The 14492-nt window shown below is 42.0% G+C and overlaps 1 protein-coding gene across 1 annotated transcript; it reads right to left on the reverse strand.

The window, feature by feature from the left end:
• Positions 1 to 5467: 5467 nt before the first annotated feature.
• LOC115713551 (uncharacterized) lies at positions 5468 to 7479 on the reverse strand. The gene is made up of 4 exons (XM_030642037.2): positions 7244 to 7479; positions 6317 to 6422; positions 6032 to 6086; positions 5468 to 5631 (listed from the first exon to the last, which is right to left on the reverse strand). Exons 1-3 carry the CDS (start codon positions 7354 to 7356, stop codon positions 6066 to 6068), a joined length of 240 nt encoding a protein of 79 aa, XP_030497897.1. The 5' UTR covers positions 7357 to 7479; the 3' UTR covers positions 5468 to 5631; positions 6032 to 6065.
• Between the last annotated feature and the right edge of the window lie 7013 nt (positions 7480 to 14492).

Below are 14492 nucleotides of genomic sequence, written 5' to 3' on the forward strand. Positions count from 1 at the left end.
TCTCAGAAGAGAGAGTCCACTTCCAACAACTCTAGTGACCAATAGTCCACTTAGTGAAGAAAGGCAGTGACAACTCGAAGAAGGCCGAATAGTTCGGAAGAGTACATGGAAGACGACACTAAAGTCAGAATAGAGTTTTGGGATTGTTTGACTACAATTAAATACAAGATATTTTCTTGGAATTTTGCAAGTTGTTGCTTACTTGCCCTCTATTAGGAGGAACTTGATTTTTGTATCTATTTTGGATAAACTAGGTTATAGTCTTCTTTTGGAATTGGAAATCTGATTTTGTATCGTGACTCTATGAGGGTTGGTAATGGAAGTTTATGTGGAACTTTATATATAAGCTTGATTTATATGATGCTATTTCTGCTACTTCTCCCTGTTGCTTTTCTTCTTGTTCTCTTAATGTTGTTGATGGTTCCAAACGTGCAAGATTAGAATTGAAATCTTCCATGCTTTGGCAAAAACGTTTGGGCCATATTTCTAGAGATAGAATGGAGAGATTGGTGAAAGATGGTGTACTTCAAGATCTCGATTTCTCTGAATTCACTGCCTGTGTTGATTATATAAAAAGGAAAGTTAATTGATAAGGTTAGAAAGAGTAAGTCAGATAAGTGCACAGATGTATTGGAGCTTATTCACACTGACATTTGTGGGTCCTTTGTTCCAACTGGTATGAGCGGCTATAAATACTTCATTACCTTCATTGATGATTTTTGTCGATATGGTCATATTGAGCTCATTCGTGATAAGTCTGAATCTTTAAATGCCTTAAAATTTTCAAGACGAATGTTGAACTTCAAAAGGGAAAGAAGATTAAAGTTGTCAATTCTGATAGAGGTGAAGAGTATTATGGGCGTTATGATGAAACTAGAAGGAACCCCGGACCGTTTGCCAGATACTTGCACGAACGTGGCATTGATGCAAGATATATATAATGCCAGGTACACCCCAGCAGAATGAAATTGCTGAAAGAAGAAATCACACACTTCTTGATATGGTACGTTGTATGTTAATTCATTCTAGCTTACCAGAGTTTTTATGGGGTGAGGCATTAAGGACTGCTGCTTATATCTTGAATCAAGTGCCTAGCAAGTCGGTTCCAAAGACGCCATACGAGTTGTGGTCTGGCAAGAAATCGATTTTGCGTTATTTTTCACGTTTGGGGATGCAAAGCTGAGGTAAGGCCTTATAACCCTAAATCTAAGAAGTTGGATCCGAATGCAATCAGTGGGAGTTTTGTAGGCTACACTATTGGTTCAAGAGGTTCTAAGTTCTATTGTCCCTCTCACACCACCAGGGTGATGGAATCAAACCAAGCTGTCTATTTTGAGGATGAATTTGGTTCAAATCAAGGGTCAGGAAATTGTATTCAGGGAAGAGTGTGTCTATGTCCCTGTACCTGTTGCTTCTGCTTCCGCTTCTAATCCTACTAATGACCCTGTGATTGAACAAGTTCCAATAGAAGCTCATGGTGAACCTTAAGATCCAGTACAAGATGAAAATCTTGATTTAGGGGGAAGCTGAGGTTGTGGTGAAAGATCACAAAGAGCCTGTAGGCCTGCTATTCCTGATGACTATCTTGTCTATATGCAGGAACATGAGTTTAATGTGGGAGATGATTCTGAGCCAGCCAGTTACCAAGAAGCAGTGAATAGTCCTAAATCTGCATTATGGGTGGATGCAATGAAAGAAGAATTGAGTTCTATGTCACAAAATGAAGTTTGGGAGTTGGTTGAACTACCCAAAGGTTGTAGACCCATCGGGTGCAAATGGGTGTATAAGATCAAACATGACTCAAATGGGCAAATAGAGAGGTGCAAGGCTCGACTTGTGGCTAAAGGTTATAGTCAGAGAAAGGGCATTGATTTCCAAGAAACTTTTTCGCCTAATTCCACCAAAGATTCGCTACAAATCATTGTGACTATAGTTGCCCATTTTGATCTAGAACTCATACAAACGGATGTAAGGACTGCCTTCTTGAATGGTGACCTATCTGAGGATGTGTACATGACTCAACCTGTAGGTTTTGAGAAGCTTGGCGAAGAACACATGGTTTGCAAACTCAAGAAGTCGATATATGGGCTTAAACAAGCATCAAGGCAGTGGTATCTCAAGGTTGATATGATTGTCACTCAAAATGTTTTCAGGGAGAATATGGTGGATCAATGTATATACATGAAGGTTAGTGGGAGCAGTTCCATTATCTTGGTACTACATATTGATGACATCCTGCTTGCATCTAATAATTCTGATCTGTTGGCTGAGACAAAACAACTCTTGTTTGACCATTTTGACATGAAAGACCTTGGCAATGCTTCTTATGTGCTTGGGATTCAAATCCTTCAAGATAGGGCCAATGGTATTCTTCGTTTGTCTCAGAAAACTTACATTGATCACATTGATCGGATCTTGAAAAGATTCAACATGCATTCATGTTCTTCTGGGAAGGCACCGATAGTGAAGGGTGACAAGTTCTCAAAGGCCCCATGTCCACAAAATGATAAAGAGAGAGATGAAATGAAGAGTGTTCCTTATGCGTCACTGGTTGGTAGCCTTACGTATGCTCAAGTATGCACACGCCCTCATATTGCTGTTGTTGTTGGCGTGTTGTGTAGGTACTTGAGTGATCCCGGACTTAGCCATTAGAAAGTGGCTAAGAAGGTCATGCAATATCTTTAGGGTACCAAGGATCATATGTTGACCTATCGGCGAGCTGACACTCTGGATATAGTTGGGTTCAGTGACGTCGATTGTGTGGGATGCGTGGACAATAATAAGGTCCACTTCAGGCTACATTCATATGATGGCTGGGGGAGCTGTATCATGGAAAAGTGTCAAGCAGACACTCACAGCTTCATCCACGATAGAGGCAGAGTATATGGCGTGTTATGAGGCTACTTGTCAAGTAATATGGCTGCGGAATTTCATTTCAGCACTAGATGTTGTAGCCTTTATCGCGAGGCCGCTGAAATTATATTGTGATAATTCTGCAGCAGTATCTTTCTCTAAGAACACTAGCAGTACTTCTCGCTCAAAGCATATTGACATAAAGTACTATTTTGTTAAAGAGAAAGTTACAGAGTCTCTTATCTCCATTGAGTACACGCCTAGCACTGGCATGTTAGCAGACCCACTAACGAAAGGCTTACCCATATGTGTATTTTTGGAGCATGTTGCCCGAATGGGATTGTTGGAAGCCTAGCTTGTTAAGCTCAGTTGGAGTTTGTTATTTATGTATTGAACATGCTAGTATTTTGTACGGATTGCTTATGGCTTGTGTTTTGTTAAGAACATGCATTATGATACTGAAGTCACTTCTTTATTGTTGTTACATATGTATGCTTATACATATATGTTGTTGTTCAAGGAAGTGACAGGTACAAAACGAGATGAATGCGCATAATCTCAATTTTGTCGTACCTCATGCATGTTTAGTTTGATTGTTAATGGATAAATGTCTTCAAGGTCAATTCATACATAATACATGTATCCTGTCGATATGATATTATGTACGTCTTAATTGGTTACCTTACGTGTGATAGACAATGTTATGGTGGTTGATTATATTGTCCAAATGGGAGAATGTTAGAATTATTATTGTGGACTAATATAATCATGAGCTTAATACCATAAACACAATCATTAACTATGTGCCCCATATTTGTTCATTACCATAATGGGATGGTTAATAATCATATATTATGTTAGAGGCACATGAGAGCACCCTTAAAACTATAATTGGCCCATTAAATTATAGTCTACCATTATTGGACCACTTAAGCCCAATTGGAAAATAACCCTTTAGGGTTAGAGGGGCATGATATATATATATATATGTCTTATGTGAAGATTTGGGTGTGTGTGTTAATGGTAATGAGTGAGAGAGGGTTAGCTCCACAAAGTGTTCTCTAGGCTTTTGCTCAAGGTTAGGAATTTGGTGGCGATTTCTTTGACAATTATCACTCTCATGGATGGTATGTGAGGTATGTATATTTATTTTTGTTTTGTGATGCTCTAAATAAAATATAGATCTTGGTTGATGATTATGAGTAATGAAGATTAGCATTTAATGTGTTTTTGGTTAGCTCATAATCATGGAAAATTAACAAGAAGTTGATTGTTAATAGCTTACCACAACAAGAATCTGTATTTTGGGAGACTAAACTTGCTCCAAACAGTTTTGTCATAAAGAATAGGTTGGCGGTGAGAATGGGTACCGTTATAAAGAATGGAAGCTTTGAAATTACCTTTAGCACCAGCACCCACAATTTGATATTTGCTGAAAATCAAATGAAGTCTACATAACTTCTTCCCATACCAACTCGAATCTGATTTCAAGGAGTACTCCCAAAAGGATTTACCTTTTAAGTAGATAGAATGAATCTATGTAACCCAAAGGATTCCATGCTTCTCCGAGAGAGCCCAAACGAAGTTAGCAAGGATCGCTTTATTACATTTAGGCCCCTCCCTAAACCCGAGACCACCAAACATTTTTGGAAGGCAAACTCTTTCCCACGAGGCCACATGGATTTTACTTCTATTATCCTTCACACCGTAAAGAAAACCCCGACAAAGTTTTTCAACCTCTTTAATCACACTTTGAAGGACAAATATCCTCATCCAGTAGTTACGAAGACTAAGTAACACCGAATGAATAAGTTGAATTCTCCCTACAAAAGAGAGATGCCTACTTGCCTAAGTGTGCAATCTCAACTTTATCTTTTTTGACAATAACACCGCAATCTTCCTTTTTCTATTTAGTAGGCCTCATTGGAACACCAAGCTATTTTAAGGTATTTTGGTAGGCCTCATTGCCCAAGTGTTCACGTTTCTTTTCCTAACTAAAAATTTGCAGATTTTGAACAAAACGATGATACAACGATATCCATTAAAAACTTAATTTTTACTTAAAAAAAAAATAAATCACAACAATGGTCTCACAAAATAGCATCACATGTGCATTATTTTGATCTCAAAAATAGTGTCATGAGAGTATTGTTATAGCATCGCAAGAGCATATTTTTCGCCCAAATTTATTTTATAGGAACATCGCTAAAGCATCCTTGTGACCTCAAAAAAAAAAAAAACAAGTTCTCATGGAAACATTGCTGGAGTATCTTTAATTGCCTAAAAATAAAGTTCTCGATGAGACAATCTTTGTAATATTGCAAAAGCGTTTTATTAAAAAAAAAATATATTAATTTTTCAAATTTGAAAATTAACACAAACAAAACCAAAATAAATCTTGTACAAGAGGAGAATACTAAAAGGATTGGGTTTTCAAACATTAAAAGAAAAAAAAAATCACGAGTGCTTCGACAATGTGTCAATGGTGATGGAAGGTGGTGGCATGGTAGGATGAATCAGATTGGCTTTTGTTAGGGTGGCTGAGCACCAATGAATATTTAGAGAGATACAGAGAAAAATAAAACGTAAAAACATATTGGAGACGCAGAAAAGATGCACAAAGTACATTGCAGCCTTACCATTGATCTTAATAAAGAAATATAATTACAAACATCTTTTGTTAATTTACAAATTAAATGTTTATCGCCCTTGGCTGGATGTTAGATAGAGGTATGAATTGCTGAGCCGGCCGGCAGTGCAGAGAACATGATTGAAACACTGCAAGCACACAACACATCAAATTTTCGCTTTTAAAGGTGCTTTATCCTGTATACAAATTCTTTCTGCGCTGAGAGAACCCCTGAAAAACTAAACAACCATTTTCTTTTTCTTGTTCTTTTTTTTTTCTATTTTTTTGAAAAAACTAAACAACCATTTTCTTTTTCTTGTTCTTTTTTTTTTTTTCTATTTTTTTGAAAAAACTAAACAACCAATTCCTAAAAGTCATAATACAGCAAATCTATTTGTTCATTCAGTAGATCAATTTACAATCTCAACCTATGATATAATACTCTATAAATATATCATGAAATCATTTAAGACAAACATTTACATAACTAAATGTCTAATCACTGAGTAATTAGATTCAATAAGGTAGAAAAAATATTCAAGAACTTACAATAAGCCGTTGTTGAACTGGACAGAAACGATACTTAAGAACCACCCATCTGCCACTGCATTTTACAACGCAAGACAAACGAACAAAATAGTCAAAACCGAGAGCATCTGTTTTCCTCAAACAATATATAGTTGCAAGTACTGTTAAGCATATCAAAATCATAGCTTTTTTTGTTCTATATCAATGTCAAGATCTTACTTAAGATAACAATATAACAGAGTTGGAAAGTACTAAGGACCTTCAGAGCTAAAACATTAGACATATTAGTGCAAGAAGTAATAAAACCTTTAACACTGGTTCCCCTTTGTTACTGTTTAAAGCTTGCTTTGCAAGACTCTGCTGCTGTGCACGTGCAGCTCTTCCTGCTGCAGATTTTTCAAACTGCTCCTGCCTGAAGTTATGATTTTAAGAAAATTAAAGGTAAAAATTCGTAAAATAAATAAAATAGAATAACATCTACTCCGCCATTAAAAGAAAATGCTTAGAGAAAATTCCAGTCAAAGCCACATGATGACTATATATTTGCATCTAAGATACTAAGCGTTAGCACTTTTATGTGGTAGTTTTTGTTTCTAGACTAATCCACAAAAGAGTTGCAAAATGGAGCAAGTCCTGAATTTAAAGTAGGCAGAATTCGAGCCAGAGCATATTAAACTGTACTTAAATGATGTATCCATAATCCATCATGAATCAAATAAATTAAGACAAAGATATTATAGAACAAATGAAAATTTGAGCAATTAAGGAATATAGTGTTTGGGAAGGCTTGCTAAAAAGGGTCAACACCAAATTCAACAAGCCAAACAATGATCCATTACTTATAAAGAAGCTCGGTATTTTTTTGAAACAATTACTATCTTAATAATTTACCCTAAAGACAGATAATTGGGATTGTAGGAAATAATTTCATTTACTAAATTATTTTAGTGAATCCATTTACGAAATAATTAAACATGGATGATCAATGGCTAATAAAAATAATGTGTTCTAACAAAACTCATATATCAGCAGTACATATATACATACACGTATATGTATATGTCTATTATAAATATTAAAATCCCTAAATTGGGGAAAGTCATAGACCCTTTTGGTTAACGCAAACGGTGAGACTACAGAAAAAAGTTCTGAATTTAATGGTTTTAAAAAACTGATATCAAATTAAAAAAATTTGATTAATAAAGATAGGAGTAGAATTAGAGGGAAAGAAACCGTTTTTCAGCAGCTTCGGCAGCTCTGGCACGAACTTCGGCAGCGGCTAACCTTTCCTCTTCTTTCCTTTGTTGCTTCTTCTCTTCGTCTAAGCAAGACACGCACTGCCCCATAACTCTCTCTCAAACTCCCTGGGTATCCCTTTTCCTTCACCTCCTTCTTCTTCTTCTACTTCTTACCCTGCTCTTGTTTGACTTTGGGCTTACGTATACGACGTCACAAAAGTTATTTCTGCTTATTTGTATTCAGGTTCTTGAATTATATAAATTTTGACAGGTCCCTAAATTTATCTTTTGATAAAGTAATCCTTAAATTATATAAATTTTAGTAAATTAATTCTCAAACTTTATTTTTTAACAAATTTATCCCTAAAGTTTTATTTTTATGAAAACATAAAATCTTTACTCTTAAATAACAATATTTATTTATTTATTTAGTTTTTCATTAATTTTAAATATTTTTATATTGATTTACATTATTATATTAATAAAAATATTTTTATGTATTTTTTTAAAATTGTTGACCGAGATTTTCGGCAACTACTAAAATATGATTATAATATTGAGCTGTAAGAAAACGAGAGAAGGATTTTTACGTGGTTGGGGCGTTAATGAGCCTTAGTCCACGAGTCTTTGTTATTAATGGATGTATTTAATACAGATCCCACACTTGAGGGAATGTTACCCTTATAAATACAGAGAATGTTCTTGGTGAGTATTTACTCTTCTTGCTCATATGCAACCCAAGATTCTCGATCCCATTTAATGAGCTTTGAGGGGGTATTTATAGTGTTTTGGTGGGGTAATCCCTAGAATTGTTCTTACAAACGTATCTGTAAGTATCCATAAAGTTGGGTATTCCCAATGAATATACCATGAGCAATGCATGGTCAAATCCCTAGGTGCTGTAGGGTTTTTATGAAGAATGTCCTTTTTGCCTTGTGATTGATGTGACTCTTCGCAGAGTAGCCGTCGCTAGACTTAAATGATCATTACTGTAGCGCTGCTGTTTGGAGGTTGTGCCGTCAGACTTTATTGCGTGTTGTAGTCCCAACACGCTTCCTCCCATGCAGCATTAAATGCGACTTGATTGCTCAGGAGAAGCCTGACACCTCGCGGAGAGGCTTTATGTTATGCGAGCTTCCGGGAGCACCTTGCACTCCGGGTGCCTCCTCCGGGACCTATGCCCAGGGTGCTTCCGTGTGGCATACAAAGACTTAGCAAATATTCTTACAGGTTATCTGATCTATGTGTCCCTGTTCGATTGGCCCACGTATATTGGGTGAAATTAGGGGCAACATTTACCCCCCAAGCCTTGTTTACTTGGAAAATAAACCAAGGCTTGTTTAGGTGCCTCCGGTTGACTCCTCGGTTCCCTGGCTCAAGCTCAGAGCGCGTGGGGGCATATTTAATGATAGCATTTAATGCAGCGATTCGCTTTTTGCAGAGGTGTCTCCGGCCGACTCCTCGGTTTCCCGGCACGAGCTTGGGGCGCGTGAGGGTGCGTCTAATGATGGCATTAAATGCAGCGATTCGCTTTTTGCAGAGGTCGATTCGTTTCATGCCCATTGATTGATGCGGCGCATTAATGGTGTCAGACGGATACTCAAACGTTCCCACCGCCTTTATTTCAACTCAATCTGGCCCGTTGATCTTTGGGTATTTGAATCGTGTGTTTCCCCCACCGTTCGATTGGTAGGTGGTGACGCCTGTTCCTCATGCAGTTTTGCCTATAAAAGCCACCATCTTTCCTTCATTTCGGTTACTTTCCATTCCTTGCCATTTTTGCTCGAATTTCCCAGAGAGAAAGTTCTTCAAAAACAGCACGAACCTTCTGAACACTTTGCCATTTTTCCCAGTTTTTCCTTATTTGCTGTTATCAGTCCTTCTCGTCTTTACTCGACTAAAATCAGGACCCCCAGTTCAACACTTCACTGTAAGTTTCTTGCATCCTTTGGTAATGACATGCTTTTACTTGCTTTGTTCATTTTTTCTGGGTTCGCATTTTGAGATTTCTGGGCATGCAAGTGTTTAGGTTCTTCATGTATTCTGTTTTGTGTCTACTGCTTTAGTTGTAGGATCGCCATTATCATGCCTCTGTTATTATCGTGCATTTTCGTTGAAGAGAACCATATGTTCTTCGTTCAACGGTTGCTTAGGGCATAGAATGGGGTCTTTTTCTTCCTGTTCCCCTTACTGTGTAAAACCACCTTCTGCGAGTTTACTGCACCCGACACTTGTTCAGGGAATCTTTCTAAGGTTTTCCATGTGACACGTGTCCGGAGGGGGCCTCTTTCCAGCGGTTAGGGGACCCCCATTCCCTTTTTCTTGACTTAGGGTTTGGTATGGGACCTAACTGCTGGAATTTTCTCTTTCTTTTTTATTTTTCACAGAATAGAAAATGTCTGCCTCTGGTTCGAAGTCCTCGAAGAAGAGCGGGAAACGCATGGCCACTTTGGAGGAGGGTTCCCTGGGACCTGTTGCCCAGGAGGGGTATAAGTCCCGAGCAACCGGGTGGGAAGCGGCTGAGCTTCATTCCACCTTAACCTGTTCTCATCAACTGGAGAATATTGTGGACGTTGCCGGGATCAAACCTTCCACTTCGGGGACCTATCACCGGCCACCTCGCGACTCGGAGACGCCTAACCATAATTACGGCGGCTTCGGAGCCTGGAGCCAGACGCACCTGATGGCCGGTTCCATGCTCCCACTTCAGGACTATTTTGTTAATTTTCTTGTTTTTTTCGGCCTTGCGCCATACCAACTCATTCCTCAAGCTTATCGCCTGCTTTCAGGCTTATTTATTTTTTATGCCGCCCGCGGATGGGGATCTCCCCGCCCGGCGGAAATTTTGTATTTTTATGAACTTGTATCCATCCCCAAGAAAGGGGACAAACTTAAGGACGGTTTCTATGGGTTCCGGATCCATCTCGCTAACGAAGGGATGGTTCCGTATAATAGGCAGACTCACGTCAAGGAGTATCGCCATCGCTTTTTCTTTTCCTCCGGGTTCAGGGCAATGGATCACCCGGAGCTCCTTACTGAGTGGGTGAGGATCCCACCCTATCAGCGGACGGCCCCTACACAGACCTTCCTCCGGAGGGCCCAAGCCTTTGCCTCTTACGACCGCGCCGATCTCGATGTCGGGGGTTTGGTCACCACGGAAAACTGCAGGAAGGCCAAACTCATCCTTCCGCATCAATCCGTGGAGGACTCTAACCTCTCACGGGTCATCTGTCCCAATGTAAGGGCGCCGGTCACGGAGAAGACCTTCCGGGACGAGCTTATCGCCACGGCAGAGAAAAAATACCAAGACTATCTCTACCGGAAGGCCCAGGAGAAGGCATACTCTCAGGCCCAAGCGGCCTCTGGGAGGGGACTTCGCGTGGGGAGCCCGGTGGTGCGAAGGAGCCAGGCGATCGCCGGGAAGTTCGAGGCTAAATTTTTTGACAAGATTCTTCAAGAAGAGATTGGGGATCGTCGTGCCGGGAGGCCCCTCCGCATTGAGGATTCTTCGGAGAGGAAAACCCCCAGGCCACAGCCTTCGGTCCCAGAGCCAAATTCAGGGGCTCCTGGTGCTAGCACCTCCGGTGCCGGCGGTAAGTCTCCTTTGATAATTCGTTATGTTCCTTCCGTTGGCGAGTACGCTAGTCATAGGCCTGTAGGGTTCGACGAGCGTCTTCATAGGTTTAGGATGCCATCGACCCGGTGGGGGGGATCATTTGAAGGAATTTTACTTTTCGAACTTAGGAGATTTTCTAGGTCGGTCCCGGATGGGCTCTGGCCCTCCGAAACCTATTCCCTTAGGTCCTTCAGCTTATATTACGTCCAGCTGGTTCCGGCCTTCGGACAGCTATCTCGGAGATGATGCTGCCAGCATTAAGGTTCAGGACTTTGCTAGGACCGAATTAGGAAGTCCGGGTAGGAGTAGCTTATTCGCTGTATCTTATGTAAGTGGTTTCCCATGGATATCTAACACTTTCTTATTTTTGTGAAACAGGTGTTTCCATGGATGCCATCTTGGAACAGCTTGCCGGAGTTCACACTCCCGTGGCTCCTCCGGCCTTTGCCTCTTCCCCCATAGCCCCTTCCCTGAAGGTCTCTTCTAGCGCTCCCCCTGACACTATTGATTTAGTGGACGACGAGGAGGTGCTTCCGGGAGAAAGCCAAGGAAAGCAGTGGGGCTTCTCTGAGGAAGTCGCCGAGGGTGCGGGAGAGCTCCGAGCCCTTCCGGAGGAGGCTGAAGAAGGCGAAGAGGAGCCTGAGGTGGCTCTGATTCGTAAGCGCAAGGGCAAGATGATTGCCCAGGACGAGCCCAAGAAGCCTCGGAGAGCCGACACTCCCGCCCATGGTCTCGATGGCGGGGTTTCCCCCATGGAAGAAAATCCTGCTCCTCCCAACATCGTGCTAACTCCGGTCCCGGGGGACGAGGTGAGGCAAGAGCTTCGGATAGCCAAGCATAACTATGCCATGGACGAGTATTCCCGAGGGTATGCCGAGGTGGAAGCCCTTAGGAGGGTTTTGCGGGTTGAGGTAGAGGCGAGTATCAACAACCCGGAGTACCAGGATCCGTGGGACCTTAACTTGGACCCCCTATCGGACTGGTTCCGTCGCTTCCTTGGGCCCACCTTGGCTCCCTTTGCCGCGGAGATGACCGGCGAGTTTGCTTCTCAGCTTACCCGATGCGCGCCTAAGCGGTTCGCCACTTGTGCCTCCCTGAACTCCATCTTCCAGGTCCAGGACCTCAGCCATTCCCTCACCGTGGTAAGTACTTTGCAATTTTGCTTTTCCCTTTATTTTTCTTGGGAATTTTTCTCTTACACTTGTGTTATTGTTCAACTTGCTGCTGAGGCTGGCCGCCTCTCCAAGAACATCATAAACCATGGCTTCGTTCTGTCTGACTTTGGGGACATGAACGACGTCAGGAAGGTTCTTCAGGACCTTACTGTGGAGAGGCAGATCTGCCAAGAGGCTACTGAGCGCCAGGAGGCGGCTGCCAAGGCCAAAGAGGAGGAGGCCAAACGGACGGAGGCTCAGGCGGAAGCCATTATCCGGGACGAGGCCCAGCGGAGGGACAGGTTGGAGGCCCAACACCAGGAGGAGCTGAGGGCACAAAGCGAGGCTGCTGATAAGGCCAGGCGAGAACTCCGGGAGGCCAGGGAGGCTTTGGACGAGATGGTTGCCAAGGTGAGATCCTTAGAGGAAACTCACCAGGCGAACATAGAGTCCAAGGCCGCTCTAGCTGCGGAGCTGAAGGAGCTTAGGGACTTCAAGGAGCAATCTATCAAGAAGGCAAAAAGAGCCGAGCTCCTTTCTCCTGTTTCCTGCGCCCGGTGTCCGAAGTGCTTCGATGATGGGGTCTACATGGCTTGGTCCACCAACGACCAAAATATCAAGCTTACCTTCTATCCTAAACCTGAGGAAATGATTGCCAAATTCCGGGAAAAGAAGAAGAAGCTTGATGCCATGGTAGAGGCACGTATTGGACCTCGCCTTCCTCCGCGCATTGACTGAGCTGCTGTATGATTGACCCAGTATAACCAAGATTCCACCCGCTTCTTTTATTATTCTCTTTTTTTTTCTTTGTACATATTTGCTGCTGCCTTGGAACAATATATATAGGTAGCAGTTTTTATTCAAAGGGGAGACAATATTTTTTAAGGCCTATCCCCGGGCCGTTTATATGTATATGGCCTGCCCTTTGGGTCAGGATATTTTATATGTGATCTTTCTTTTGCCACATATTTCTCTTTTTGACCTGTCCTTTGGATCAGGGTTTTTATACTTATGCTTTTTATTTTTGCGCATACTTTTTGACCTGCCCTTTGGGTCAGGATATTTTACTTAGTTTGTTTTTCTGTCTGTCCGTGCGGTATACCCTAGTACCCCCCTGAGTGGCATAGAAACTTTGTTTTTAAGGCACTCAGTTTTATTTAACATGTAGAGGAGGTATACATTTGGACGGTACAAACCCTTTGAACAAAGTCTAAGTTTTATTTCGCTACTGGTAATATCTTCTGAGGTGATCGGCATTCCAGGCTCTTGGCACGGTGGTTCCGTCCATTCTTTTTAGTTTGTAAGTGCCGGAACCGATCTCGTCCTCGATCTCATATGGTCCTTCCCAATTTGGCCCAAGTACCCCCACTCCGGGTTCCTGGGTGGCTGGGAAAACCCTTCTTAGGACCATATCCCCAATAGCGAATTTTCTGTTTTTAACCTTAGAGTTAAAATACTTGGTCACCTTCTTTTGATAAGCAGCCATCCGTATTTGAGACTCATCCCGGAGTTCTTCGACTTGATCCAAAGCCTCTTGAAGCAGTGCCTGATTCGTGGCAGGATCATAAGTCGTCCTCCTGTGGGATGGGAATAATGTTTCTACCGGGACCATTGCTTCACAACCGTACGCCATTGAAAAAGGCGAGTGACCGGTCGTGGTTCTGGGGGTCGTCCGGTAGGCCCATAATACCCTTGGCAATTCTTCAGGCCAGCTGTTTTTGCAGGCCAGCAGCTTCTTCTTCAGGGTGACCTTTAGGATTTTATTGACCGCTTCCGCCTGGCCATTTGTTTGAGGCCTGGCTACCGCGGAGAAGCTCTTCACTACTCCGTGTTGGTTGCAGAAGTCAGTAAATTCCTCGCAATCAAATTGCTTTCCATTGTCGGAGACTATTTTGTGAGGCAAGCCGTATCGACACACTATGTTTTTGATAACAAAGTCCAATGCCTTCTTGGCAGTTATTGTCTTCATAGGCTCAGCCTCTGTCCATTTGGTGAAGTAGTCTACTGCTACTATTGCATACTTTACCCCTCCTTTTCCTGTTGGTAGAGACCCGATGAGATCTATTCCCCAGACCGCGAAGGGCCAGGGACTGGTCATCAGGGTGATCTCATTTGGAGGGGCTCTCGGTATGTTAGCGTACCTTTGGCACGAGTCACACTTTTGGACATAGTCTATACAATCTTTTTTCATTGTTGGCCAGAAGTACCCTTGCCTCAATATTTTCTTTGAGAGGCTGGGTCCTCCCGTATGATCTCCACAGAACCCTTCGTGGACCTCTAGCATGATTTGTCTAGCTTCAGGGTCCGATACACACCTTAAATAAGGCATGCTGAGTCCTCTCCGGTAGAGAATTTGGTCCATCATTACATAACGATGAGCCTGATACTGAATCTTTCGAGACAGTGCCCTCTCTTGGGGCAACTCACCTGTTGTTATGTATTTTATGATGGGGACCATCCAGCTGGGTTCTTGC

Source organism: Cannabis sativa, chromosome X (genome assembly GCF_029168945.1).
Source record: "Cannabis sativa cultivar Pink pepper isolate KNU-18-1 chromosome X, ASM2916894v1, whole genome shotgun sequence".
NCBI lineage: Eukaryota > Viridiplantae > Streptophyta > Magnoliopsida > Rosales > Cannabaceae > Cannabis > Cannabis sativa.

Bases quoted from the DNA above. Each gene is read 5' to 3' on its own strand.
- LOC115713551 (XM_030642037.2), bottom strand. From the start codon at position 7,356: ATGGGGCAGTGCGTGTCTTGCTTAGACGAAGAGAAGAAGCAACAAAGG. The intron at 6,423-7,243 runs GTTTCTTTCCCT...TCATAACTTCAG, and splicing joins GCCGAAGCTGCTGAAAAACG to GCAGGAGCAGTTTGAAAAAT. The intron at 6,087-6,316 runs GTTTTATTACTT...TGTAAAATGCAG, and splicing joins AAGGGGAACCAGTGTTAAAG to TGGCAGATGGGTGGTTCTTA.